The 25,867-nt window shown below is 38.8% G+C and overlaps 1 protein-coding gene and 1 pseudogene across 2 annotated transcripts; both read left to right on the top strand.

The window, feature by feature from the left end:
- Positions 1–1,055: 1,055 nt before the first annotated feature.
- LOC104425011 lies at positions 1,056–13,983 on the top strand. Of its 2 annotated transcripts, none has more exons than XM_010037583.3 (14): positions 1,056–1,261; positions 2,660–2,741; positions 3,716–3,819; positions 4,610–4,736; positions 5,151–5,245; positions 7,015–7,138; positions 8,868–8,948; positions 10,017–10,115; positions 11,009–11,167; positions 11,262–11,322; positions 11,459–11,520; positions 12,548–12,592; positions 12,815–12,991; positions 13,067–13,983. In XM_010037583.3, exons 1-14 carry the CDS (start codon positions 1,224–1,226, stop codon positions 13,400–13,402), a joined length of 1,590 nt encoding a protein of 529 aa, XP_010035885.2. In that variant the 5' UTR covers positions 1,056–1,223; the 3' UTR covers positions 13,403–13,983. The 2 variants fall into 2 exon arrangements, with proteins under 2 accessions (XP_010035885.2, XP_010035879.2); XM_010037577.3 differs by having other exon boundaries at positions 11,453–11,520.
- A 9,112-nt stretch (positions 13,984–23,095) lies between these two features.
- LOC120290534 lies at positions 23,096–25,652 on the top strand (annotated as a pseudogene).
- Positions 25,653–25,867: the final 215 nt, after the last annotated feature.

The raw sequence follows: 25,867 nt of genomic DNA, 5'->3' as shown, positions 1-25,867 counted from the left end.
TTCCCCCATATATTCCCTTTCATCAAGGAGAACACTACAAATTTCGTGGGAGCGGGTTTGGGGTAGTGCCTCAAGTTGCCCCCCATACCCAACTCTATAATTTTGTTAAGAGATAAAAGCACCACAAGTGTTATGACTTCTAAAAACGTTTATTTAAGTACCATAATCTTCAATTAATTGCTTAAATGTCATAACATTTAGGAAACATCACCTAAATATAGAAAATACAACGTGGCGTGATACTTATGATGAATATTATTTAAAAAAACTTATTGGCACTCTAATTGACTAATTGAAATATTTATGGTATTAAGTCATTAGAAAAAAAGTTATGGCACTTAAGAGAATGCTCTTAATAAAGTTATATGATCTCATCGTGGAATAATGTTACCATAATTATCGTGATTTCTTAAAAACATTAACTTGAATGTCATGAATTCTTAGAAAAGCTACATATGTGTAGAAATCCGATGTGGTATAATATTTATAATGAACGTTTTTACAAAATCATGACATTCAAGTGATCGATTCAAACGTTACATAATACTTAAATGATTGGAAAAAAAGTAATTATACTCAAGTAAGCGTTATACGAAAATTCTCTTCAACTTGTGTCATAATATGTGAATGCCTTTCTCCTTTACAATTCTTAATGGACATGTAAAAAGGGGAAACGAGAGGAAATTCCTCTTTTTAGTTAGACATAAATAGATAGATCATATTTCCAAAGGGGGAATCCATTTACTTTGTCTTTTCAAATTCCTAAAGAAGGAGAACCCTTTCTCATCACCAAATTTCCTCAACTGTTTTTCTCCTCCTCTTTCACGTTAGTTTCATACACATGACGGTAGACTCACTTCACCATCTTCGAACACGTGCAAGCAACCCAAAGGGGTGACAGACCAGATGACCAAAACTCCGAGAATAACAATTAACAAACGGCAAAATCAAAAAAGAAAAAAGAAAGAAAATAAAAAAATATAAAATAATTGAAAAAAAATGCACAAAAACATCAACGAGGTGGTGGTCGTCGTCGTCTTCTTCTTCTTCCTCGCTCTTTCGTTTCTCTCTCTTTTACGACCGCCATCTCTCTCTCTCTCTCTGTGCGGAGCGTCGCCGGCTGCCCAGATTCGTCCCCCCTTATTTCCAAAGGCGAGAGCAGTTATCGTAGCGAAGGAGAGAGAGAGAGAGAGAGAGATCGAGCGCCGCCGCTGTCCGAATCTATGGAACAGCTCATCAGCTTCATAATTCGGCCCCCCAGGTGACGAATCGCGACATACCCAGCTCTTGTTTCCTCGTGTTTCGATGCCCTGTTGCTCGCTTTCGAGTTCAATCCGACCGTAGGTTAATGGGTTCGCGTTTTCTTGGCTGCCCCTTGAGCTGTGAGGTTGAGAGTTCGACGAATCTTGCGGATCATCTAGCTTTAATATGAACAGTTTGGCCAAGTATGAAGTAGTTGTTGTTAGCTGATCTCGACCCACGAAGAAAATCTGGGGTTATATGGTTTTTTTCCTCCTTTGTATTTAATATCTTTGTAATTCGGCCTCCCAGGTGACGAATTGCGATATCCTCAGCTCTTGATTCGTCTTGTTTTGATGTCCTGTTGTTCGCTTTCAAAGTCAATCCGACTGTAGGTTAATGGGTTCGTGGTCTTTTTGCTGGCCCCATGAGCTCTGATGGCGAGGGTTCTACAAATCTTGCGGATCATCTAGCTTTAGTATGAACAGTTTGGCCAAGTATGGAGTGGTTGTCGTTAACTGATCTCGACCCACAAAGAAAATCTGGGGTTATGATTTTATTTCCTTCTTCGTGTTTAATATCTTTGTATTTGGGGGTCAGCTGTAATGCCTAATCGTCAAGTGTCCAGTGTTTTCAGGATCTTCAGATCGTTTAATGATGAAATTGTATGATGGCTCACGCGTCCACAATTTCGCAGAAGTGCTGCTAGATATGTTATTTAAAAGTTCTTTTGGTAGTCTTTGCCATGACACCAGAACCGCACGGTCCCGTGCTTCCTGATTTGAAAATTCGTTGGACGAGCGTAATATATTACCCTGTGTCTTTTCTTATCTTTTTGAAAAGGAAATTGTTACTGAAATTCGTTTTCAAAATCTGTTGCTGCTTTTTTTTTTTTTTTTCCTTTTTCCCATTTTATAGTAATAAAAAGTTTCTAGACATATGCTTCTGCTAGGAAATCTATATCCGGTCAACAGTTGTTCTCAATATGATAGTAACCAGTTAGGGAATGGGACAAACTTCGCAACTTGCATATGGCTCATTGAAAGTCGATCTCTATGTGATATACTCCAGTCTTTCTGATTTATAAACGTCAACATATCATGCCACTGAACATGAAGAGAAGTATTTGAAGGAGGATGTTCACCCATAAAATCCTCTGAGTTCTGAAAGTACCAATCTAGTCCTTATGCCTTCACTGTATGGCATTCTAACATTTTTAATGTGACTTCAAGGTTTACTTACCTGTCATTCATTAATGTACATGGACAAAGATGAGGAATCTAAAAAACCGTGAGCTATTGAGTGTCGTGTATTAATAGGCCCTGGAACTCCATTATGCAGTGTCCTACATAATGCTGAGTAATTTTATTACAGATTGGTTAAATTCAAGATTGTCAATATCCTCATTACTGACCTGCAGGGCGGAGTATAGTCCCAAATATGATTTATTAGATGATGAATTCATGCTCAAGGACAAATTGTACCGCAGGAATGATCTGGAGGTAAGTTATTATTTTCCACATTCTCTTTCTGAGAGGTATAGAACAGAAGCTCTTCCTTTGACATATGGGGCCTTCCACCACTTCGGTTGTTAACATTTTCCTTCTAAAATTTCAATGCTATTTTAATTAAATCATGTATTGAATATCTCAATCACCCTTGAAAATGGAGAGTGTTCCTTCTTCCTCTTATGGTACTTTCTTCATATTATAGGAAAACTGTGAATTATTAGCTGAAGCGTCTTGTTCAGCAGTATAAGCCGAGGTTCATAACTGCTTAAAATGCATAAACAAAAGAAGCTTTTTGCCATTTGTTTGCTGTGGATGTTTGCTGTCAAGGCCGCTTTAAGTTTGGATTAGTAAGGATAATGCTTCTCACTTGATGACTAAAGGCGTTAGAAGAGGAACATTACATTAATGAATTGAGTGATTTTTCTTCTTTCATGATGAGAAATTGATAGTTTGAATGTAGTTGGGAACTCACAGTAAAGGAGTCAGGACTGTTACGGGTGTAAGCGATGCATCGATGTATTTCCTGAAAGTTAAAGCAAAAATTGGAAATCACCAAAATGGAATGCCGAAGAAGTGTTGGGGATATGACCTTTAAATGCCCTTTTTTTGCTGCTTTGTTTCGGCTTAATTTATGGAAGTAAGATAATTTGAGGAAGGTCCAATTCATAGCTTCCAATTTGAGACATCTAGAGCCATACAAGATTTACTCTAGAGTTCAATAATGGACTCTAAATATTATACACATTTTGTAATGATGCTTTTACTAATACTCTGTTCTTCTGCATATTATAGTTATCAAGCTGGCTTTATGGGTTTTTAGTGTTCATAGAAGCTGGTTGTCAGGCCCTCTTCTTGTCAATTGCAAATCTTAGTTTGCCTGATAGTTATGGGGAAGTGACGTCTTTATATATGTAAAGTAAATTGAGATTCTCTTTTCAATATGGATTGTATTAAATTCTATGCAGGTTAAGAACAGTCGAGGAGAAATCCTTCAGTGTACTCATTACGTGCCAGTTGTAAGTCCTGAAGGAAAGCCTCTGCCATGTGTGATATATTGCCATGGAAATAGGTTAGCTCTCTCACGGAAAGTTGAAGAACAGCTTTTTTATAAATATTGTAATTGTTTGGTCTTTTTTTACTGTCAATTGCTCTTTTTCCAGATATTTTGAATGTTCCTCTTGCTGTGTTAATGCCTGGGGATAAAATAAATGGTCGTGTTTGTAATATGCTAAAAGGGTTCCATTTAGAAGTTCATAAGAAGAACATTTTGTAGTGGCACTCATATGGTTATACAGAATGGTTGTCAGTTTTTCTTAACATATTGGAGTCATTTCGTTTCCACAAGCCCGTCAGAAGCATAGCTACATTGACTTTAAGTAGATTCTGATTAATGATATCATAATTGTGATTGAGGAAGATAGCATGAGCAATGCCCAGCCTTTTCTTATCCAACACTTCTATTCTCTGTCTTCCTAATATATGCTTTGCACTCTGAGGTTTTAAAAAACATACTTAGTACCTGGAGTCCGAGAAACCCTGGAGAATAGAGGCTGCAGAGTGTAGGTTGAGTTGGAACTAAAAGGTGCAAAGTAAGGTTTTGTAGTACAGGATGCAAAGTGTAACTGAGGTAAAACTTGAGGATGGTTTTCATAATTTTTCACTTTTGCTTATTTTAGTAGAGGGACATAGATTTATAGTTCCAGATAATGATGGAATGGGAATTTTATTGTCTATTGGATCTCTCTTTTACCTTGATGAGGTATCATTCCCACAAATTCAAGTTCTATTTTTGGGTCTATTTTTTTTTTTTACATGGCAGGTGAAGGAATTTCTTAACTCATGTCTTGTTTTTATGACAGTGGATGCAGAGCCGACGCCAGTGAAGCTGCCATAGTTTTACTTCCATCCAACATTACAGTTTTCACGCTTGATTTTTCTGGATCTGGACTCTCTGGAGGAGAGCATGTTACCTTGGGCTGGAATGAAGTGAGTGCTTGTCTTTATGCAGAGGAATGGTCACAGTGTTCAAGAATTTCCAAACTCTTGTTTTTCTTTTTTCAAATCACCTCCTATGTGTAGTTTTGCCTAGAGATAACATTCAAACATAGATTTCTAAATGGAAACACCTGTACAAATCTCTCTCTCTTTGATTAAGTTTTTCCCCAATATCCTACTTTGTGTTGCCATACATGTATAAGGTAAGTCCTTCCACTAAAATCACTTATAGTGGTAGATATTCCTGGGCCTATGTTTCTGTATTCCATTAGGATTTAGAGGACGTAACTAAATGAATGGTATTTTGAGTAGCTCATCCCTCTTGGCGGAATCTTATAAGCTGCTGGTTTGATTCTATATCAAGTCTCTTGGGTTCAAATTCATCATGTTTATTTTGGGTTTCAGAAAGATGATCTGAAGGCTGTGGTCGAATACTTGCGGGCTGATGGAAATGTTTCTTTAATTGGCTTGTGGGGCCGCTCGATGGGTGCTGTCACAAGGTTTTCTTATTTTATTTTTGGTTTTGATTTTCATTGCTTTACAGTAAGAACCAGGGGACATGTTTTCTTTTATTCTGATAAATGGAGCTATTCCAACATAGTCGTTGTCCTCAAGAGAAATTGCTGATTAGAATCTCATTTAGCATATGGCTTTATGTTTTCACCTTGTGACCTTTGTCCATACTCTTTTTGTACTCTTATATGTCCCTTTTCTTCTACTTTCTTTCTCATGAGCCCTTTTAGGATGTGCTTTGTTTGCAATAGCTGATGTTGAATGTTATCATGCTTTTTGACCGCATGGATTCGTTGCCTCAATAGAGTTTGTCACGTGGTCAAACTGTTGAGGTCAGAGATTTGGATACTGAGTTCGTCCGTTGGTAGATGTCTCCTTTTCTTTGGACCATCACATTATATGATGAGTTGATAGATCAAATTCACTTGTGACAAACTTGGAACAATAAAATGCGTTTGGCATAGGTTTTTCTTTTCTGCGCATTTTGGTAGAAACACAGATTATGCTGATTTTGGAATGGGCCTCATCTTCTTTGGACCTTGACTGAACTGAAGTTTCTGAAGTTGTATAGACAAATATTTTAATATAAAATAGGTTGGAAAAAATTCTGGGGCTCTAAGATCATTCCCTTTCTTTTCTATTTAAACCGGATTACTCATTCCAGCATTTGCTACAATAACTAAATTCATCTCAGCACAATGTTCTCCTTTATTTGGTGAGAGATAAGAATTAATATCTTTGCTTTTATATTTTGTGAACTAGGCTGCTTTGGACTGTGATTAGGATACCATGATTCTGTTCGTTTATCCATATTAAAGGGAAATAGTTGAGTACATTTTTTTTTTCCATTTTAAATTCTGAAGCACTAAACAAGTTTCTTAGATGCAATGCACCATTTAAATAATTTAATGGGTATATTATTCTAGGAGTGGATTTCCAGTAAATAGGGTAAAAAAAACCTGAAAATAATGGTAACGTTCATTGTGTTTTCAGATGCCCATGTTAGAAGTGGCTGGGCACAAAATGATTATGATATGTGCTCAAGATGGGCTTTCTGAACCCAATTAGACCTGGAATCGTTGATCTGATCTGTCATTTGTGCAATTTAGATGCGTCATGATTGGATTACTATGGACCCATGTACGCTGGGATTATGCATAGTCTGTGTGGATATCATAAGACCAGAGTGTTAAGCAAAATCAGATAGCTGTGTCATTTGGACTTGAAAAGCTTGATAAGGCAATGTCAGGATAATTTTTTGGATCCAGCACTGTCATGATTATTTATGTTAGTTTAAATTACCTAATTTTATGTTTTGATCTCCTACTTCGTGGCTCTAACTGTTTCTTTATCTGTATTAACTGGATCACTTAGCTAGTGACTGTTCTTTGTATGGAAACTCTGTATGTCTTGTTTGAAACTCATAAATGACGGGATTTTACTGTGTATATTCATCCGCCTTTGTATATTAGTATTCTACTCAAACATAAGGAAGTTGTATGATTTTCTAAAGATCTGTCTATTGGTTCAGCACAAAATCAGTCTGTCTGCTCATGGCTCTTATAGCTCTCTGTTGCTTCCGATGTTAAAAATGATGGATAAAAATGAGAGTTCTTGATAGAACACTTGGTTTGGATTAAATGCTTTAGTTTTTACGTTGCAGTTGTCCGTATGAAATGTTTTTACAAACTATGTACACAATTTCCAGAAAAAGGCTGTTCTTCTTGTTTAATGGTAATTTTTCTATTTCTTGCAGCCTAATGTATGGTGCTGATGATCCTTCAATTGCTGGAATGGTTCTCGACAGTCCCTTTTCCGATTTGGTTGACTTAATGATGGAACTAGCAGATACACATGCCTTTCGCTTACCTAAGTTCACTGTGAGTTGCTCAATTCATTGTATCCCCACTGAAAGGGTTCATAATTCTAGATTTGGTAGAAACAAAAGAAACAGCGAGAATAAGACAAAGACTTGTCCTATATAACTTTATGCTCATAATTTGGTCACAAAGATGTGTTCTATATAACTTTAAAGTTTATGCTCATAATTTGGTCAAGATTAATTGTTTGGGGGGAGAGAGAGAGATAAAGAGAGAAGAGACAGAGAGTAATAGCATTGCGCTCGTACTTTGGAAATAAAAATAACTTCAATAAAAAATAACAATTTTGAATATTAGAATTCACAAAACTTAGCCTTTCTTTACGACAGATAAATGATGTATATATGAAAATGATCACTTCCACAAGCTTAATAAGTCCATTCTCGATCAATTGTTTAAGGAACTTGATTTTTCCCTATACATAGGAAATTTTGAAATTTTAAAATCAGAAGTGTATTTGCTGAAAATGATATAATGAAGCTTAGTGAGGAAGGAAATGGACAACTCATGGTTGACACATTAGAGAAATGTGGACATTAAAAATTTAAGAAGCATTCTTAATGGAAAATTAAAAAGAGACATAGTAAGAGTAATGTTGAAGGAAATAGATTGTTGAGCATTAGAATTTTCACAAAGTCGATATGTGTCCCCACAAAGGATTCTTGAATAGAAAATGAAAATCGAAATGTATACATGTCATGAAAGCAACGTAAACATAATTATTGAAATGAAGGATTCTACTGCTCTGGGTTGCCATTGGGTTTGGTGAGTGACATCTGTCCACCCTTAATATTTCTCTTATATGATATCTGTTGATGTAGATTTTTCAATTGTGACTAGTGGAAAAGTAGTGATGGTCATCATACTAGTTAATGTCAACTGTTGCAACTTTGGTGCTTCTCCTCAATGTTATTGCAGCGAAATGCACAATTTGATTGTCTGATCCGTTTCTGTATGTTCAATACAATAACAGAGAGATTACACTTACTAGACAGTTATAGCAAGTTAAATGGCATTTACATGGATTTAGTGTTTAGGCTTTAGGGTAGTGGCCTTCTTTTTCCAGTTTTATTTCATATTTTTCTTTCTTGCGAACATTCTTGGTCAGTTTTAAGGACATGACATAAACATGCTGGACCATTAGGCTCTGTGTTTTCTGAAGGGTAATCTATTGTTTCCAATAACATATGTATATTAACAATGCTTACAGATACAAACTTATGGGATTCTTGACAAGGAGGTTTACGGGACCTCACTCATAAAATCAGAGTTAGGAATGTTAATGTGATTATCATGATGAGGAGATTGCAGAAGGGAAACATCAATGTTCACTTCTTTCTTTTGCATGGTGTTGCTTCAAAAGGACTTTTTTCCATTTTGCTGTAGTTCTTGTCATCAGTGTCTTTGAGTTATAGGGGTTTAATTTCATGAATTCTACTGAGAACACCTAGATTTACCACTGAGCTATATTGCCAAACTACACAAAAATTACTTGAACATGATGACAATGTCAACTTCCAAGGACCTTTTTCATGTTCAAACTCAAACCATCATTCAGTCGCTGAGCCGTGCGTTTTTCAGTGAATTCTAGGCATGACTTTTCAACCAGTACTCTGTCTCTTGACCGCTATCTCTCATCTGGTTTATCTTAGGTCAAGCTTGCTAGTCATGACTTTTCAACCAGTATTCTTTGTCTCTTGACCTCTATCTCTCATCTGGTTTATCTTAGGTCAAGCTTGCTGTCCAGTACATGCGAAGAGCAATCCAGAAAAAGGCAAAATTTGATATTGTGGATCTCAACACCATAAAGGTTATAATCTACTGTTATTAATGCTTGCCTTTGGTCATTTGCGAATTCCAGTCATACTCATCATATTTGGCTTATCCAATGTTGCGCTACTTTTTGGCCTTTTCTCCTTCACATATTTATATGTTTTTTAGGTTTTCATTCTGCTATTCAACACTTCCTGAATAGTGGCAGAAAATATGCGGCCTGATATATTTAGAAAATCTTTGGCCCTCATACTAGAGCCTGAGTTGAAAACTTGCATAAATTCACTTTTAGAAATTATTAGCGGAGAAATGGCCAATTTGTGACTATTTTCAACAAAACACTTATTGAGAGACTTCATCTTTTGCTTTCTGCCCGTAAAAATGGATTGCCACTAACAGATTTAATGATGCATATGAGATCTAAATGTTAGGGTAGATCTATTTGAACAGACATGCCTCAATTCTGATCATGTGCTTTACATGTCTCCCCCACAATGTTCACCCTCCCATGTGGGAAGGAAATAGTAATTGAGATCTTTGTTCAGATGGAGTTGATTAACTCAGAATGATATCTAGTAGTTCATTCTATAATCAATATGGAAAAATGCTGGTTTTTATTGCATGGAGAAAGAACTCTTTGATCAGGAAGGCTAGTCTTGAATTTTCCTTGTCAGCAGCTTTTGAGGTTCTTTTTGCAACCGAAAATGAATAAGTTTCTGTAAGTCCCGCACAAAACTTGGGACTCCCATAGTAGTACAAAACTGCAGTGGCAGCTGTGTGGATTTTATTCTTGGAGTTTCTTCAACTTGCTTCACAAATTTTCTTATTAGATATTCTAGTTATTAAGGTTGCCCACATGGAAGCTGCTATCGACACCTCTTTGTTCTCTTAAGTGATCAAACCTTTCTGATGGACAGGGTTCCGAAATACTCAGGGATCTAAATTGACTGGAAACTACTTTTAAGTAATGAAATTAATATATCGACATTTATCCTTTGACACAATAGAAGGAATCATAATCTTATTTAAACACTTGTTATAATGAAATGTTCTTCGTGCAATACATTTGCACTGAATGATTTTTCCATGGGTTTGCTTATGTTAGGTTGCCAAGTCTTGCTTTGTTCCAGTTTTGCTGGGACATGCCAATGAAGATGACTTCATACGTCCCCATCATGCAGATCGAATATTTGAAGCTTATATGGTAATGTCATTTCAGATTAGTATCAAGAGTAATCTCCTTGAGCAAGGGTTGCAATGATATCTCTAACAATCACAATGCAAGCGCTTTTAATTATCCTCAGAAAGCACTTAATTTAACTTCAACATGAAATAGAGCGAACTTTATTGAAATACATTGTTTTTAGAATTTGGTTAGAAATGTGGGTCTGTTATGTGGATTGAAAGAGGATGGGAGGGTGTTGACTGTGAGAGAAAAGTATCCATTCTAATCTAATGTCAAGGGTTCAGTTCCCACCTTAAAAATGTCAGTTACTGATATTCTTGGCCCATTAAACCATGAATATATAGTGTGAGAGAGATAGCAGAATTACCTGAAGCAATGTGTAAGATAAACTTGGGATAAAATGGCTAATAGTATTCTTGGGTCAGAATTGTAATGAAATATATACTGCCCAATAATTGGAAAAGAGTTAGAAGAAAATGGTCTCTTCACTGCTGCCGCCTAATGGGGTATCTTGTTCTGGTATAATAAGGCTGGACCATAAATGCTATCAATTGGATGAAGTCTTCTCCACGTGTAAAAATTGATAGGAATCTCACAAAATGGATAATTGTTTTACCAAAATTTACCCGCTAGAGAATCTTGTGCAAAGACATTCAGGGACTTTCTGGGAACCCAAGCCTTTAGCTGCAGCTCCTTTGTTCATGTAGTTTTTGTCCAGATATAGTTCTTGCCACTGCGACACTACCAAATGATATGTTATTTGAATTCGCCTCTTGGATTTCCAATTGCCTTTTTCTGGGTCTTTATTTAAGTAAAAAACACTTGAATGTTTCTCATGTTGCCACTCCCTCCCCATTGTTATTGTTTATTCAGCACCCCCTTTGGCTTGCCTTTTAACATGGTCTTTTCAGGGAGACAAGAATATCATCAAATTTGAGGGTGACCACAACTCCCCTCGTCCACAATTTTACTTTGATTCTATAAATATATTTTTCCACAATGTTCTGCAACCTCCAGAGGATGAGGTGGCAGGACCATATTTTGAACCTATGCTCGATTACCTTGGTAAGGTAAATTCAAATGCGAACAAATCTCTTCTTTGTTTCCATTGGTCTTGGTTGCAATTCTTGTCTGCCCAGATCCTTAACAAATCATTTTCTTCAGGGAGATTGGAGTGGTGCGCATCAAGTCAGTCGTGCCCATGAACCTTCATCTGTAGCTCAAGGCAGGTTTCATTACTGCTTCCATTGTTGCTGATTTATTGATTTTTACTTTCAGCACTTTGTGGTCTCTCTCTCAAGCTGGAAAATTGTGCGCCCTCTAGATTCTCTGATTCTGTGAAATAATAATTGTAGGATCAGATGCTAGTACAGCTGATGCCATCAGACAATTGCGTACAAGGAGGCCTATGAGTCGGATGGAGGTCAGTAATTAATTGTATCATTTCGCTTTTGTGTTTAGAGATGATAATTCATGAATGGAAAGTAAAGCACTCGATAAGCATGAGCAGTTCGTGTAAAATATGCAATCCTAGTGCCCATTGTCCTGAGTAGTCCATGAAAGGTCACCTACCCTTGTTCCTGTCACCCCATATGAAAACAATTTGTATCAAAATCCAACTTTATATTATTACAATGTTGCTGCAGTGTAATCGAAATCACCATGACGCCTGACTGACCACAATTCACTTGCATCATTCCTAGTTTGGTCTATTTATATTCTATACATAATTTGGCAATGCAGTCAGCCCAATGTAGTTGAAAGATATTGACCAAAATTAGATGGAGTGAGCTTAATGCAAAACATTTTCTACAGCTTTAACCTAATGTAGGTCCTTGGAATCACTGATGTGGAGGTATATCTAGTGGTGTTAGTAGTTAGTAGGTGAGTCTTAATTAAGGTAATTAGGGTTTTTGGGGTCTCTTATGCTCTATAAATAAAGCCTATCTTATGTACTCTTTCATTAAGCCATTCAGTGGAGATTTAGCCTCCTAATCTTTTCTCTCTTCCTCTCTCTTGAAGATCCTAGAATGTTACCTGGTATGAGAGCAACCTAGAGAGAGGTCCCCAAGGTATGAGAGCCACCTAGAGAGAGGTCCCCAAAGTAAAACCTAGCTTTTGTTTCTTCTTGCCGTTGCTACAAAAGAAAGAGTAACATGACCCTAGCAGCCAACTGACCAACTGTAACCATATTTATTTAGGACAAGTAGCTCGCTGCATATCCATCCGCATGTTACAACCTGTATTAAACCCTGATCCTGATCCATATTACTGTATCAACTGTCCAGTTGGACCAGGACATTTGCTTCTAAGGTTGTGTAAGTCCCGAAAGTTTGATTGGATCTGTAGCATGAGCAGAATGCATTTCTAGCATGAGTTAACAGTATCTATGTCTGAAAAAAAATATATCAGTATCTATGTTTTGCCTTATAATCCTTTTTTGTGCTCAGGTTCCTTCTGATATCCCAGAAGCGGACCACCATTCTATGACAGAGGTATGTTGTTGCCTTTTGTTTCCATCTCAAAAGCTTACACTTCACGAGTCAATTATACGGGCAATCTGCTGTTCTAATCCTTCAGTTATGATCCAAAGACCAGTCAATGGAGAAAGTAGTTCCACGAGTTAGGAGAAATAATTGTACGAGAAAATAGATTTATTAGGTTTTATTTACAAAACTACTGGTTATCTTCACACAGAGTAATTTTTTTTGCTGTAGGATGCAAAGGTTGAGGAGGATCCTCATTCATCGTCTTCCAAGATGATCAATTTTGAGCTGTCCAATGGTCATCCCTATGGTCCTCACGTTCCAGCGGCATTAGAAGATGACGAATATGTGGAATACCAGCTTGATGACCCGACAGGCTTTCCATGCACTGTGGAAGAGGAAGAAAAGGTGTCTTATCATGTTCTCTTGTCTTATTTCCAAATTCAGAACTAGATGTATTGACCATCTATATTGGATATCCAGATGTTGATGGAAGCCGTGATGATGTCATTAAAGGACCTGGAGATGAGACATTATAGTGAAAATGATCCAGTGCCTGACACGAGCACTGAATCTTTCGGGTCTTCCCAGAAAGATGGGCAGGCTACTTCTTCCACTACAGAGCTGTCTGAGGCATCAAAAACTGATTCCACCCCGCATCAGAAATCAATGGTCATATTCAAATGTTTGATGCATTTACTGATACGAATACACCATCGAGCAGTCCGTCATGTGACAACCCACCCTCTGCAACTCAATCTGATACTAATTCATTGTCAAAAAGTCCGCTCGAAAATGCTCGACGGGCAGAAGGTGTAGAGAAGGCTTCTTCTGTTGGTACTGAAGGTCCAACAAGCATCCAGAGTCCCTTAGATACAGATATGTCAGGCAACACGAGAGCCACTCTGACTGTTGTACGGAATCCTTCAAACAACATCATGGATGGTTTTATGCGTCGTTGGGACTTTGGCCTCTTCAGGAATAATCGGTGAAGTGGAGTCAGACCTTTTTTGTTTTTTTTCTTTTTTTTTTGATTGGGTTTGTGCACATCCTCTTGATTGTTGGCATTGTTTTGTAACTACCAAGTATTGATGAATGTAGGTTTGTAAAGATTCATAGAAAAAAGGAACAAAGAAAAAGGTGGGGAAGAAGTGTTGTACATACACATATGATGTTGCATTCCATCAATTAAGTAGTGATTGTATTCCTTGATAGAGAGAGTGAGAAACGTTGTATTTGCTTATCAGTTGGATTCCTTGGGGGACGAACTTGACAATGCTTGACATTCGAGCAGGGTGTGGTGTAACTAACCCTCCTTCCTTTTATTTTCATTAAATGCCAACAATCAGAGGAGATAAATGATCACAGTGCAGATGCGTGATGGCTCGTGTTTGAAACAATGCTTGTATTACAAGATCAAATCTAGTCTGTTTCTTCTCTGGACGATGCTGTCCTCTTATCAGATCAGGAGTCAGTTTCGAGTGGCAAACAATTGCCAAGATCCGGGTCCATGTGGATCAGGTTAATCGCAGTGATTGATTATGTGAGTTCCTCGAGCATTCCGTAAATTCTTCTTGTTGCGATTGCACCTGGTCCATTGACCATGATCAAGGTAAAAATCCGCTCTTGTAAACTTTGTCAGGCTTCTGAAGTTTGTGAACCTTCGTTAGGACCTATCAATTTACTTGTGCCTCCGGTACAAGAAATATGCTGCTGCAAATGCTGGGATTTGGCATTAGGGAAGTGCATTATGCTTTAGGGAAATGCCTTTAGGAGAATGCAAATACCTTTAAGGTAAAGGGATTTTCCAGTTAGGCCTCGAATGCAGAATGCTCTGGTACAAGGACCATTTGCTGCATTATGGGAGCAGAAGTCGCCATGTCCACTTCATCTGGAACACTAATGAAAGAACGAAATTTCTGGACATGCTGTGCTATGCAATAGGAAGCTACCGCATACTGCGCCATCGATGAGACGACTGGCAGTGCCTGGCGCAGCGGTGTTGACATAATAGACGACAAGCTCCTTGACACCGGCCCAGTATGGTCAATCGATCCACAAATTTCATTATTTAAGTTCATCTTTCACAAAGTTGAGTAGTGCTTGGCCACTCACACTATAATATATACATCAAGCGATCTAAGCAACGAAAGTTGGAGGAGATGAGCGCAAGCCTCGATCCTGAGAAAGCTCAGAATTGACTAAAACCTTGCAGCCGCAGTCTGACCTAGAGAACCAAAAGCTAACTCAGATAATCCGGTCATACCACAGGATTTATTTCAGCAATGAAAAAACACAAAAAAGTAAATACCAACTCAAGTAGAGGTGTACAGCTGAAGAAAAGTTAAAACTCGAGCAGATCCAATTTTTTGCATCAAGAATTTGACTTCTTGCTGCCATTGAGTGAGCAAGCATGGTCCTTCAGCCGGATTCAGAAGGGTGTCGCCTAGACCGGTTGAAGGGTCATATAGACAATAACATGACCGCTAGAAGCTACCATCTGCACAAGCAAAAATTAGTTTGACTTTTATTGGCCATCACCTTGATGGTTGTGGATGTGATTGAGAGCCAAATTATTGAGGTTGTCCCACAATGATTGTGAAAGAAGCGGATGGTTGGTTTTTAAGTGTAAGGGAGAACCTCACCCAAGCTAGTTTTTTGGGGTAAAAGAAGTTCAAGATCACTTAACAAATGATATTAGAACTGATAGTTGACTGGTGGCCTACTCCCAATATGTATAAGTATTTGGTGAATATTTCAAGGAATGAATCTAGTTGTCAACGTAGCTTCGAGCTAGTGGACGTTGTGGTTTAGCAATGACTTCATGGTTTGGTTTAGAGAAAAAGGCTTAGGATGAAGTTGTGACATTGATAGAGATACAGCTTGAGATAAGTTGAAGCAGAAGGATACCTAAATTAAAGGAGTGCATACCTAACACTTGAGCTCACACCTAAGAGAAAGATTGTTAAGATGTAAAGAAACCTACATCAGAATGTAGCGTAGTATAGAGTAGTTAATATATATTCTAATTGACTCATAATTTATTGACTTAAGCTTTTAAATGCAGTCAAATCCAATTAGATATATCAATGGACTTGGATTGTGGCTTCCTTTTGGAAATCTCTCTAGTTGAAGATAGTGGAATTTTGCTATGCACCAGAGCTCAGGTTACTAACAAGACATAGGAGAATTGCGGGTTGTTGTGGCTTCAACCCAAGTTGCCAACAAGTTTGGATCTTAACAGTCACATGGGAGAGTTGCCGATTGTTGCAGCTTCGATCCGAGCCCGATGTGTGATGGGGAAATTGTTGAAATCGTCTGACATCGATTGTAGAAGGAGTTGATAGCCGATTTATAATTGTGAGGGAAAGGACTTTAGGTTAATTTTTGGGGTTAGAGGGGCCTGAGACCACCTAATACAAACTCATCCTAAGTTATCAAAGTTTTGCTGGCAAAGCTGGTTGACCAACCCTGACTTCTTCTACAAGACCTTTAATTTCACTCTCCATATTAGTTTGCCTCACCAAGACAGCATTCATCTTTGCTCTCATCACAACCATCTATTCCATCATTTCTCTCATCACCCGCGCCATATCGGGAGCTGAGCTCGTCCTAAATTCTTGAATTTGAGATTGCAGATCCGCTTGGCCCACCCTTACTTCTCAGAAACCCGTGCACTCACTCTCCATGATCGCTTGTCTCAGTGAAAAAACATCAACCTTAGCACTCACTGCAAGTGTCTTATCCATCATATTTCTGATCATTCCCACCAAGTTGGCGCCGTCGTCATCAAGCACAGGAACATTAGCAGGGTCATGATGTGATGGCAAAGTAAGATGTGCATCCCTGTGCATAACATGCTCCACGTGCATTTTCTGCTCTTCCTTGTTGGAAATCAAACTATTTTTCCTAACAAAACAACTCTCCGGCAAATTAAAACATGCTCGATTCTGCTCGGTTATGGCTTCCTTTGCCACGCACTTTCCTGTCTCTTTGTCAATGTTAACACAGAAATAAACTGGACATCAGACCCTCGTAAGTGGCCTAGGCCTCTGAATATAGTCATCCCAATCCAAATTCTTCTTATCCTGATGCCCTGCTTTGCTTCACACCCACTTGTGCATAAGAGGTTCGCCGCTCTTCTTGTGTCTAAATCCTGTTTGCACATGCTGAATCCGTGCAAAATAGCATATTCTCTAAAGAAAGACTCGGCTTCTTTCAAAGTACCAATTTCTATGTTCAGAAGATCCACAGCATTCCAATCTTCATTAGCAGTGCCGCTTTCATCCATCATCACTTCCTTGCCATTAGAATTCTCCTCCATCCCAATCTGATCGGAGCAAAGCAACCTGGAAAACCTTAAGCGTTCAAGACACAAATGCAGAAAATATGACATGATTATATTCATGCCTTGACTCCGGATGATAAGAGTGATTTTCTATGGAAAAAGAACTGAAATTATTAAAAATGGTTTAAAAGGTTTCCAACAAACAACATGAGACGGTAAGTCATGCAATGTGGAAGGAAAGAAAATTACGATGGGAAACATTCAAATTCGAATGCAGCTCATCTTGGCCTCAGAGTGGGCTGATTTCGGCAAAGAACCTTTATAGTCGGTTTTCCCTCATGCAATTTGTTCCAGATCGAGGTCTAATTGAACTTGGGTCAATGACTCTTTAAATTAACTAAGAAACTCTCCTGAATTGTTTATAATATGCCTTACTAAAAGGCAGAAATCAATGATGACAATTAGCATCTGTCCTAGTGGAGTACTTATCTACGCCCCATCCATTGCACACCAGATCAAATCACAAGCATTGAAAGTTGTAATGCTCTTATAATAGTCAGATTTCATGGATTACCCGCAGCATTTTAGAAGAGAGCACACGAAATGCATAAACACAAAGATCACTCGCTATTAATTTTAGAGCATGCTGCAGCAATGTCGCAGTATTGAGACTGCCAAATGCAACATAGTGATACAAGTGCTGCAATTCAGCATGCAGATCCGGCAAGTTGCCAGGGTCTATTCACAAAAGATAGTGTCTGTTTAACGTGCAGATGCAAATGTTCACGTTTTATCAAAATTACAAAGCATTCATATAAAGATCGTTCACAGTGAACCCATAGTGAATTACGAAACCACAGCCCCATCCCAAATGCCAGAATAGCTACAGCTGAAGCCACAATGCTAAAGTCACAGTTAGCCGAAACACACCATCACTACACTTCCTGGGGCTTCATCCATGCGAGCAGCAAATTCATAGGTTGTTGCATGTACCACACCTCAGGTCATCGCAACCTCCAGCGTCACTTGTGAGTATCAAAGGGAGGCTGATCTCCGTTGAATTCACTGTCGTGCGCAGCCACCTCTTTCGTTCATTGCATGCGGCTCAACCCACTTTGTACTGTGAGCTCGCTCCTGCCTCTGTTTCCAAGTTGTGGCTGCTGCTGTTCATGTTCTGGATTTGTTCCCTGCTGCTGTGATTCCAGTTATGCTTTCATGATCGCTGAGTAAAATGTGAGCCAGCCTCGTCTTACATACATCTGAAGACGTCACATGTTTTCGTGTTCAGAGAAGAACGCCATTGATGCAGTTGATGAAAGGTTGAGCTCTGTGTTTACTTTAAATAAGTCTGATCTTAGTTACTCTATCCATTATGGGTTCATGACATTGAGGTTATTATTATTATCTTTTTGGGTCAAAACATTGGGGTTATTTGAATCATGTTTATTTTCATGGCATCAGAATAAATTTGGGCATTAGGTCATTAATATTAATATGAACATATACATGGGTAATTTCTCATCGATTCTCAAGCAAAGTTCATATGATTCTTCATTTTGGTCTATGCCTAATGAATGCGCTAGTGACAATTAACAAAGCTTACAACTTAGCACATTAACACCTCAGATACTTTTACAGATTCAAGTTCATCACGTATGAACATCGGAAGCGTATCAAAATTGAGATCCTCAGAAAAGGGCTCTAAAGTGAATATTGACCGTATTTACCTAACCTATGCAGCTACTGCAGCGAACCATTTTAGCAGACGAGATGATAAAGATGTCATATCCAGTATAAAGGCAGCGTTTTAACTCATAGGGCTTCAGTCGTAAGAGATTTTAACACACGCAATTTTGAGTCTGCCTCTGCTTTGGACGAAAATTAGGTGAGAATAGGTCACTGAGCTTCATCTTGACAAAGCTGGATATCTTGCTACGGCCGGCAAGCAAATCAAAGAATGTCCAAGGCAACGTAAAAACAAATGCATTCGTCATAGTTATACGACAAACGACCAAACAAGCAATCCTTTTGTTTAAGCTGGGGACACAGAGATAAAGTTATTTTTAAGGGAAGCAAAATAGAAGGCATTCTCCAAAGAGTTTTCTTTGTTTAGCTTCTAGAATCATCGAGATGTGCAAGTATTTTATATCTCAGCACTGAGTCATAAGCCAGATTTAATGAGCTTGGATTTTGATGAGGAGTATGAATTTTCTCTTTTTTTCTCGCACTTTTAGAAATAAAACGAACACTTGGTTTAGGGGTTTTGCGATTTTTCCACACTTTGTAAATAGCTGCTTCCATGGTTCATCCAATGATGTGTCCAAACCATTCAACGTTCTATCCATGTCCTCCAATCAAATCAAGCATTGAAACACAATGGGAATGTAAATACCAATGTAATTATGGGGAAAAAGGTCCACATACCTAAAGGAAGAGAATTGGAGAATGTCTAGTCGGAGTCAAGTCCATACTATTATGGGTACACATGAGTTATGTACGGGATGTGAGCAATCTTATACCAGTCCTCGCCTACTTCTTTTTGGCACCTCTCCTCCAATTCCCGACAACTGGAGATCCTTAGATGAGTAAGGGATGCAAGGCTTCGCATTCCTTCCACTAATGACGTCAACAAGGAGCACCAGATGATGTCGAGCACCAAATGATGTCGAGCGATTGAAGGGCCTCCATTTGCTTTGGTAAAGCCTTCAAATTTAAGCACATATCGATCCAAAGACGCTCGAGATTACTGTCTTATAGAAGCCACTTCAGGAGAGATACTAGTTTGGCAACATCAAATGTGTCCACCATTCGGAGACTCTTCAGTCCTGGCCTAAGATGTTGACACAATGCGAAATATTGTTTCACAACCTTTAGGAAACAAATTGTTTCAAATGTGAAGGAAGATGGTCATAACTTAGCCTAAGAACACATATTATGCATGATAGGGCTAGTAAGAGCACCTAGAGAGGAGTGAATAGGTGATCAAAGATGTTTTTGCAAAACTTAACAAATTAATTCGTCTTTGAAGAATGATAGACTAAAAATGTAAAAGACTATAAACAGTTATATAGAGCTGCGAATTAAAGTAAAGAGATTAGGGATAGAGAATCAAAACACAAGATTTATAGTGATTTAGCTTAGACCAAACCTACGTCCACTCTCCTACACTGACAGCCCGCCGGTAGGATTTTACTAAGAACCAAAAGAGATTTTACAGTCTCATGTCCTTAACTTCACAGTGTAGAGACTACTACACTTCCTCAAGGTCTCACAAGTATTTAATCTCTCTTTTGAGTACAATTCGAGCTCAACAATTGAAACAACAAAGAATAAGGAGCTTTAGACTTTGGAGTTTTTCTATCATGCACACACTCAAATAACTTGAGCGTCTTCCTTATATACTTCCCCATGCCTTCATAACCGTTGGCATATTCCAAAAGAGTTCTTCCAATCAACCCGTTGGACAGAATCAATTAGAAAGATTTCGAGTTATTTAAGAAATGTGATGATAGCCCATCAATCCTGCTCGCCTATACAATCAGGATCTAGATTTTCATAAGTAGAACCTTCCAAGTATACTTTGCCAATCAATCGATCTAATTACTCGAATTGATTTCAATATGAATAACTAATCATGTGATGTTATTTCCAGCCGTGGGATCTTCTTCAACTGTATGAATCAAATCCTTAAAGATATACTTGCATTTGGATAAGTCTTCTTTAACGGATAATACTTTTCTTCGTCGGTCTGGAAATTATCAATGAGGGCAAACTTTAAATGTTGAGTCTAGAGGTCTTCGGACTTTGATGATAGAGTTTGCAAGTCTTCAAACTAGACTGATGGAAACGTTTTGTCAGCTTCAAAACAAATAAAGAGATTTTCTCCAACAATGCAGTCTTCCCTTTGGGACACTTTTAGGAGCTCATAATCCTTGAAAAGTAACCATTCAAATCTAGTTTTGTTAAAGAATAGTAAACTCCCAACAGTTCAAACGACCAATGGAACCCAGAGCACTTTCTGATTATCTCTTTGCTGATAGCTAGCATGTCAAGATATTGTCTCTCCTCTTCTTTTCGACAAGCCATTTGCATTAATAAATCAAGAGATGAACTTCTAGATAAACCCCCAAGAAGATGAGGTGGAGCAGTGCTGGTGACCTCAGAAATGAAAGTGATGTGTGTCATTATAAAAATCTTACTTCCTCTAGCACCTCCCACCAGTAAAGTTTCCAAGCCTAGCCACGTTTCTCCTTCTACATTCCACAAATCATCTAAACCTAAGAGATATTTCTTTCCATCAATTTTTGCCTTCAATTCACTCTGCAATTGTTCCATTGAAAAGTCATTTGTTTCTTTCTTCTTTGCACACGCTATGATATGTTACTATTTATTTCACATCAAAGTCATTAGAGACACAAACCCACATTTTCAAATTAAAATGTTTACTAACCGTCTCATCATTATATATAAACTAAGCAAGAGCCGTTTTTCCAAGCCCACCAATACCTACTATTGGAAGGATGGACACATGTTCTTTCATGTTTGAATCCAATAAAAATTCCATGACTCTCTTCTTATCATCATCTCTCCTTAGAATATCTCCCTCACGTATAAACGAATGTGTCTCCTCTCTTTTTTCACTCTCTCTCTCTCCTCGCAAATCCATGGGACGCCCAGCCAAGTGAAAGCTCCTACTAGCGTTAATGGCTTCTATTTTCTCCCTCACTGCTTCTACTTTGTAACTTATCTTCAATTTAAAAGCAAATTGGTTTGAACTTGAGAAAAATGTCCTTACTTCCTTCACCATTTCATTGTGACCCCTTAATTCTCATCGCATAGCTTCTATATTGATTTCTTCAACCACGTCCTGCGCGTCATAGAAAGCATTTTTCAACTTCTCAAGCCAAACTTGGATTTGGCGAATCTGTTAATACTGCTCTTCTGCATCGTCCAGTACAGCCCGAAGCGTGGAAACAATATCCCTGAGCAGTTCAAGTTCATGCTTGACGCCCCATAACTTTCCAACCCTCTCTAGTGCTTGAGGAACCAGCTTAGCAATGATCTCTCCAGCAATGTCGACAATGATAGCTTCCGCCATTTTTGTTCACTCTTGTGGATCTAAAGATCTTACGCAGTCAGAGGCTAGAGACTTCTCACGACGCGTATAACAAGTTTACGTTGACGCTCACGTAAGACTGGAAAATCAAACTCCCCAAAGAGTCTAATTTTCAACTTCTTTGACCAACTTTGGGTCATGGAAGATAGGAAGCCTAAATCAATAATTCAGATGGCATCCGCCAGGGTCCGCGATTAGTTTGCCTAAAGACTTTCCGAGCTTCCAGTATTTACTCGCCTAACGTGATTGCGTCTCCAAGGGCGAACTCTTTTTCCACTGTTTCGTTGTCCCCATCTTGGAAAATCATAATCACATGATAATAATTTTTTTCAGAATTATAACTTAGCTTGATTGGATATGGACTCTACCAAATTTTCAAGAATTAAATCTATTTAATACGTATAATTATTGGTGCACAATTTCCTGATTAATTGACTTTCGCTGCATATCAATCTTTTCAGAAGACGGTGGCCTTTATCATTTGTTCATTTTCTTCAGATTTATCCCGAACAAGTTTCCAAATCCATTCCAATTTTTTTTTTTTTTTGGGTCTGGTCAAATCCTTTATCTATTTTACAAGTTGCTATGGGCCTGCATGGTAACGTTTCTATTTCTCCCGATTTATGTTCTTTTGTTCCCGGAATAAAAAAAGAACAGAAATTTGTTTAGTAACGCCAACTTATTTTTTCTATTTCGTGGAATAGAAAGTGGCTGGAAAATAGAAACAGGAAACCAAAAAAAAAAAGTAACTTCTTGTTCCGGAAACAATCTCTAAAAATAAGTTTTTTTTTTCTTTTCTATTTTTCTTTTGTTCTTGCGGCCACCGCCGGCCGCTGCTAACCGTTGGCACCTCCTGTCGCCCGTGGCCACCGTCGGCAGCCGACCATCGGCAACTGCCGACGACGGTTGCTGCCACCCTTAGCCCACCGGCTGCCGCCCATAGCCCACTAGTTGACGATCACCACTGTCCGCCGGCAGCCTGCCGTTGCCAACCGCCGCACGACCGCTGCTTGCCGCCGCATGACCACCAATAAATGCTGCCTACCGTTGCCGTAGGATCGCCGCCCACAGCTCACCAACCACCGCCCCTTCCCGTGGCCGGTGGGCTATGGGTGCAATCCTGCATCAACAGTCGGCGGTCGTGCGGCGGTCGTGCGACAATCATGCAACGGTCGTGCAACGGTTGTGCGGCGACGGGCGGTGGTCGACGATCTGTGAGTAAGAAGAAAAAAACAAATAAATTTATAAATTTATAAATTTTTACCAAACATATTTCTATTCTTTTTCTATTCCGAGAATAAAAATTTTGTATAATTACCAAACACCTTCTTTTACTTAGAAATTGTTCCCGGAGTAAAAATAGAAAAAAATATTTATAAAAAGAAATAGTTTCCCGGAATAGAAAAGAAACTGCTCAAGCAACTTCTTCTCTATTCTATCAAGCTATTGCAAACCGTTCTTGTAAAAATCATAGGACATACACGTGGGAGCCAAGAACCTTTTTTTTTCTCTGTGAAGCAGGCTCCAACAAATAAGGTTGGCTGCGTGCATCAGGGAGCAAGATAAGAATTCTCAAGAACGTAAGCGGTGTCCTTAAGCCTGCGAGGTTATATTAAAGCTCAGCATATGCACCTCGTTTAGATTCAAAAGTTGACGCACGCGATGTTACTGTGCAGCGTAATCCTTTTCTCTCGAAAATATTGCAGGGTGGCACTCTTGTTAGGTCCACCAGAATGCGGAAAGACCACCTTATTACAGGCATTAGCAGGCAAATCAAAGAAATCCCTCAAGGTACTATCTTTTTTGGTGTTCAGTGTTTTGTAGATTTTCCATTCTGACAAGAATAGCTCCTATACTTAAACTATATTCAGACGCAAATGATCATGCATATATATAAGATCAGCGAAATTGACAATCAATGTACGGTGAAGGTCAAGGGAGAGATTTCCTACAATGGGTACAAGCTCAATGAGTTTATTCCTCAGAAGACTTCAGCCTATATAAGCCAATATGATACACATATTTCCGAGATGACTGTGAGGGAGACGCTCGATTTCTCTGCAACGATGTCAGGGCATAGGAGGAAGGGCAGGTACCAGTTTGTTCTCCAACCTTGAAGTTACTATTAGTTGCGGTGGTCATTGTTGATCCTCTTTGTGTTTGCTTTTCATTGAAGACATGTTGAAAGAAGTTAGTAAAAGGGAGGAGCAAGCAGGAATTAATCCAGAGCCAAGCATGGACACTTACACGAAGGTTAATCTTTGTGCAAAGTTGGGTTCATTATAATATTTTAGTTACAGTAACGACTGGCGATACTGGCTTCTGATGACGTTTTGACTATATGAGCAGGCAGTTTCTATAGGAGGAATGAAAAGAACACTGCATTTTGAAGGTAATGTTTCCAATAAGAAAAGGAGTTACCAAGTTTTTTTTCACAAACAAGTCTACTTTTGCTACAATTGCTGTGATTTTACGCCTTGTCAGGTTCTTGGACTTGACATCTGCGCAGATACAATTGTTGGGGATGCGATGAACAGAGGAATTTCTGGTGGTCAAAAGAGAAGGCTGACGACCGGTTAGTTTTACATGAACAGGCAGCAAATGACGAGAAACTTATGGGAACAGTTTCTACATCACACTGTAAATTTTAGGCTTCATTACAGATTTCGATGTTCTCTCTTCCAGGGGAAATGATAATTGGTCCAGCGAGAGTCCTATTTATGGATGAGATATCAACAGGCTTGGACAGCTCCACTACCTTTCAGATCATTACATGCTTGCAGCAATTGGCGCACATAACAAAGTCCACAATTTTGGTTTCGCTTCTTCAGCCAGCACCCGAGACTTTTGATCTCTTTGATGACGTAATTCTGATGGCACAGGGACATGTAGTGTACCATGGACCTCGGATGGATGTTCTCAGTTTCTTTGAACACTGTGGTTTCAAGTGCCCAATGAGAAAAGCCATTGCTGACTTTCTCCAAGAAGTATGCACTCTTGCTTAATAAAGAGGTGTTCGAACTGTGCAAGGATAGCGCTGACATATTCTGTTTTTGGGAATTCTTGGCAGGTAGTTACCGAAAAGAATCAGGCGCAATACTGGCATCACAAAGACCGGACCTATAATTTCATATCTCCAAGCATGTTTGCGAGAATGTTTAAAGAGCATCCAATGGGAAAGACACTGGACGAGGAACTTGCCAGGCCTTTCGAGAAAACTGAGCTGCACAGAAGTGCTTTATCTTTCGAAATTTACTCGTTAAAAAAGTGGGAGTTGTTCAAAGCGTGCCTTCGAGAGAATGGCTCCTCATGAAGCGCAATTGGTTTGTTCATGTCTTCAGATCAGCACAGGTAATTACCCAATTGGACTCAGAATGTGCAGTCACAATACATGGTTAATGAGCAATGCTCGCAAAATTCATTGACTTGGTGGTTACTCTTTGCAGCTCGTGGTCGTTGCAGTTATTGCAGTGACCGTCTTCTTGCGCCCACGGATGAAAGTCGACTTGGTGCATGCGGATTTTTTCATAGGTTCCCTATTTTATGCTATCCTCCGGCTCAAGATTAATGGTCTTCCCGAGCTGGCAATGACTGTTTCTAGACTTACCTATTATGGAGTTAACAGAGAGATGATACGATTTTTTAGCCACTCACATTTTTCATGACTGTCAGGTTCTTTATCAATTCTTCCTGCTCTTCCTATTGCATCAAGTATCGATATCAACGTTCCGATTGATAGCTTCTGTGGTTCGAAATCCGCCTGTTGCAGCATTTTGCGGTCTATTCTCTTTAAATGTTTTGTTTTTATTCGGGTTTCATATCCCAAAACGTAAGTTCAATTTTATCGATTCCAATTATACGGACTTTAGCAAATTGATAG

The sequence above is a fragment of the Eucalyptus grandis genome, chromosome 2 (assembly GCF_016545825.1).
Source record: "Eucalyptus grandis isolate ANBG69807.140 chromosome 2, ASM1654582v1, whole genome shotgun sequence".
In the NCBI taxonomy this organism is placed as follows: domain Eukaryota; kingdom Viridiplantae; phylum Streptophyta; class Magnoliopsida; order Myrtales; family Myrtaceae; genus Eucalyptus; species Eucalyptus grandis.
The sequence above is the reverse complement of the archived record's forward strand: the minus strand, read 5'-3'. Positions and strand labels throughout refer to the sequence as shown.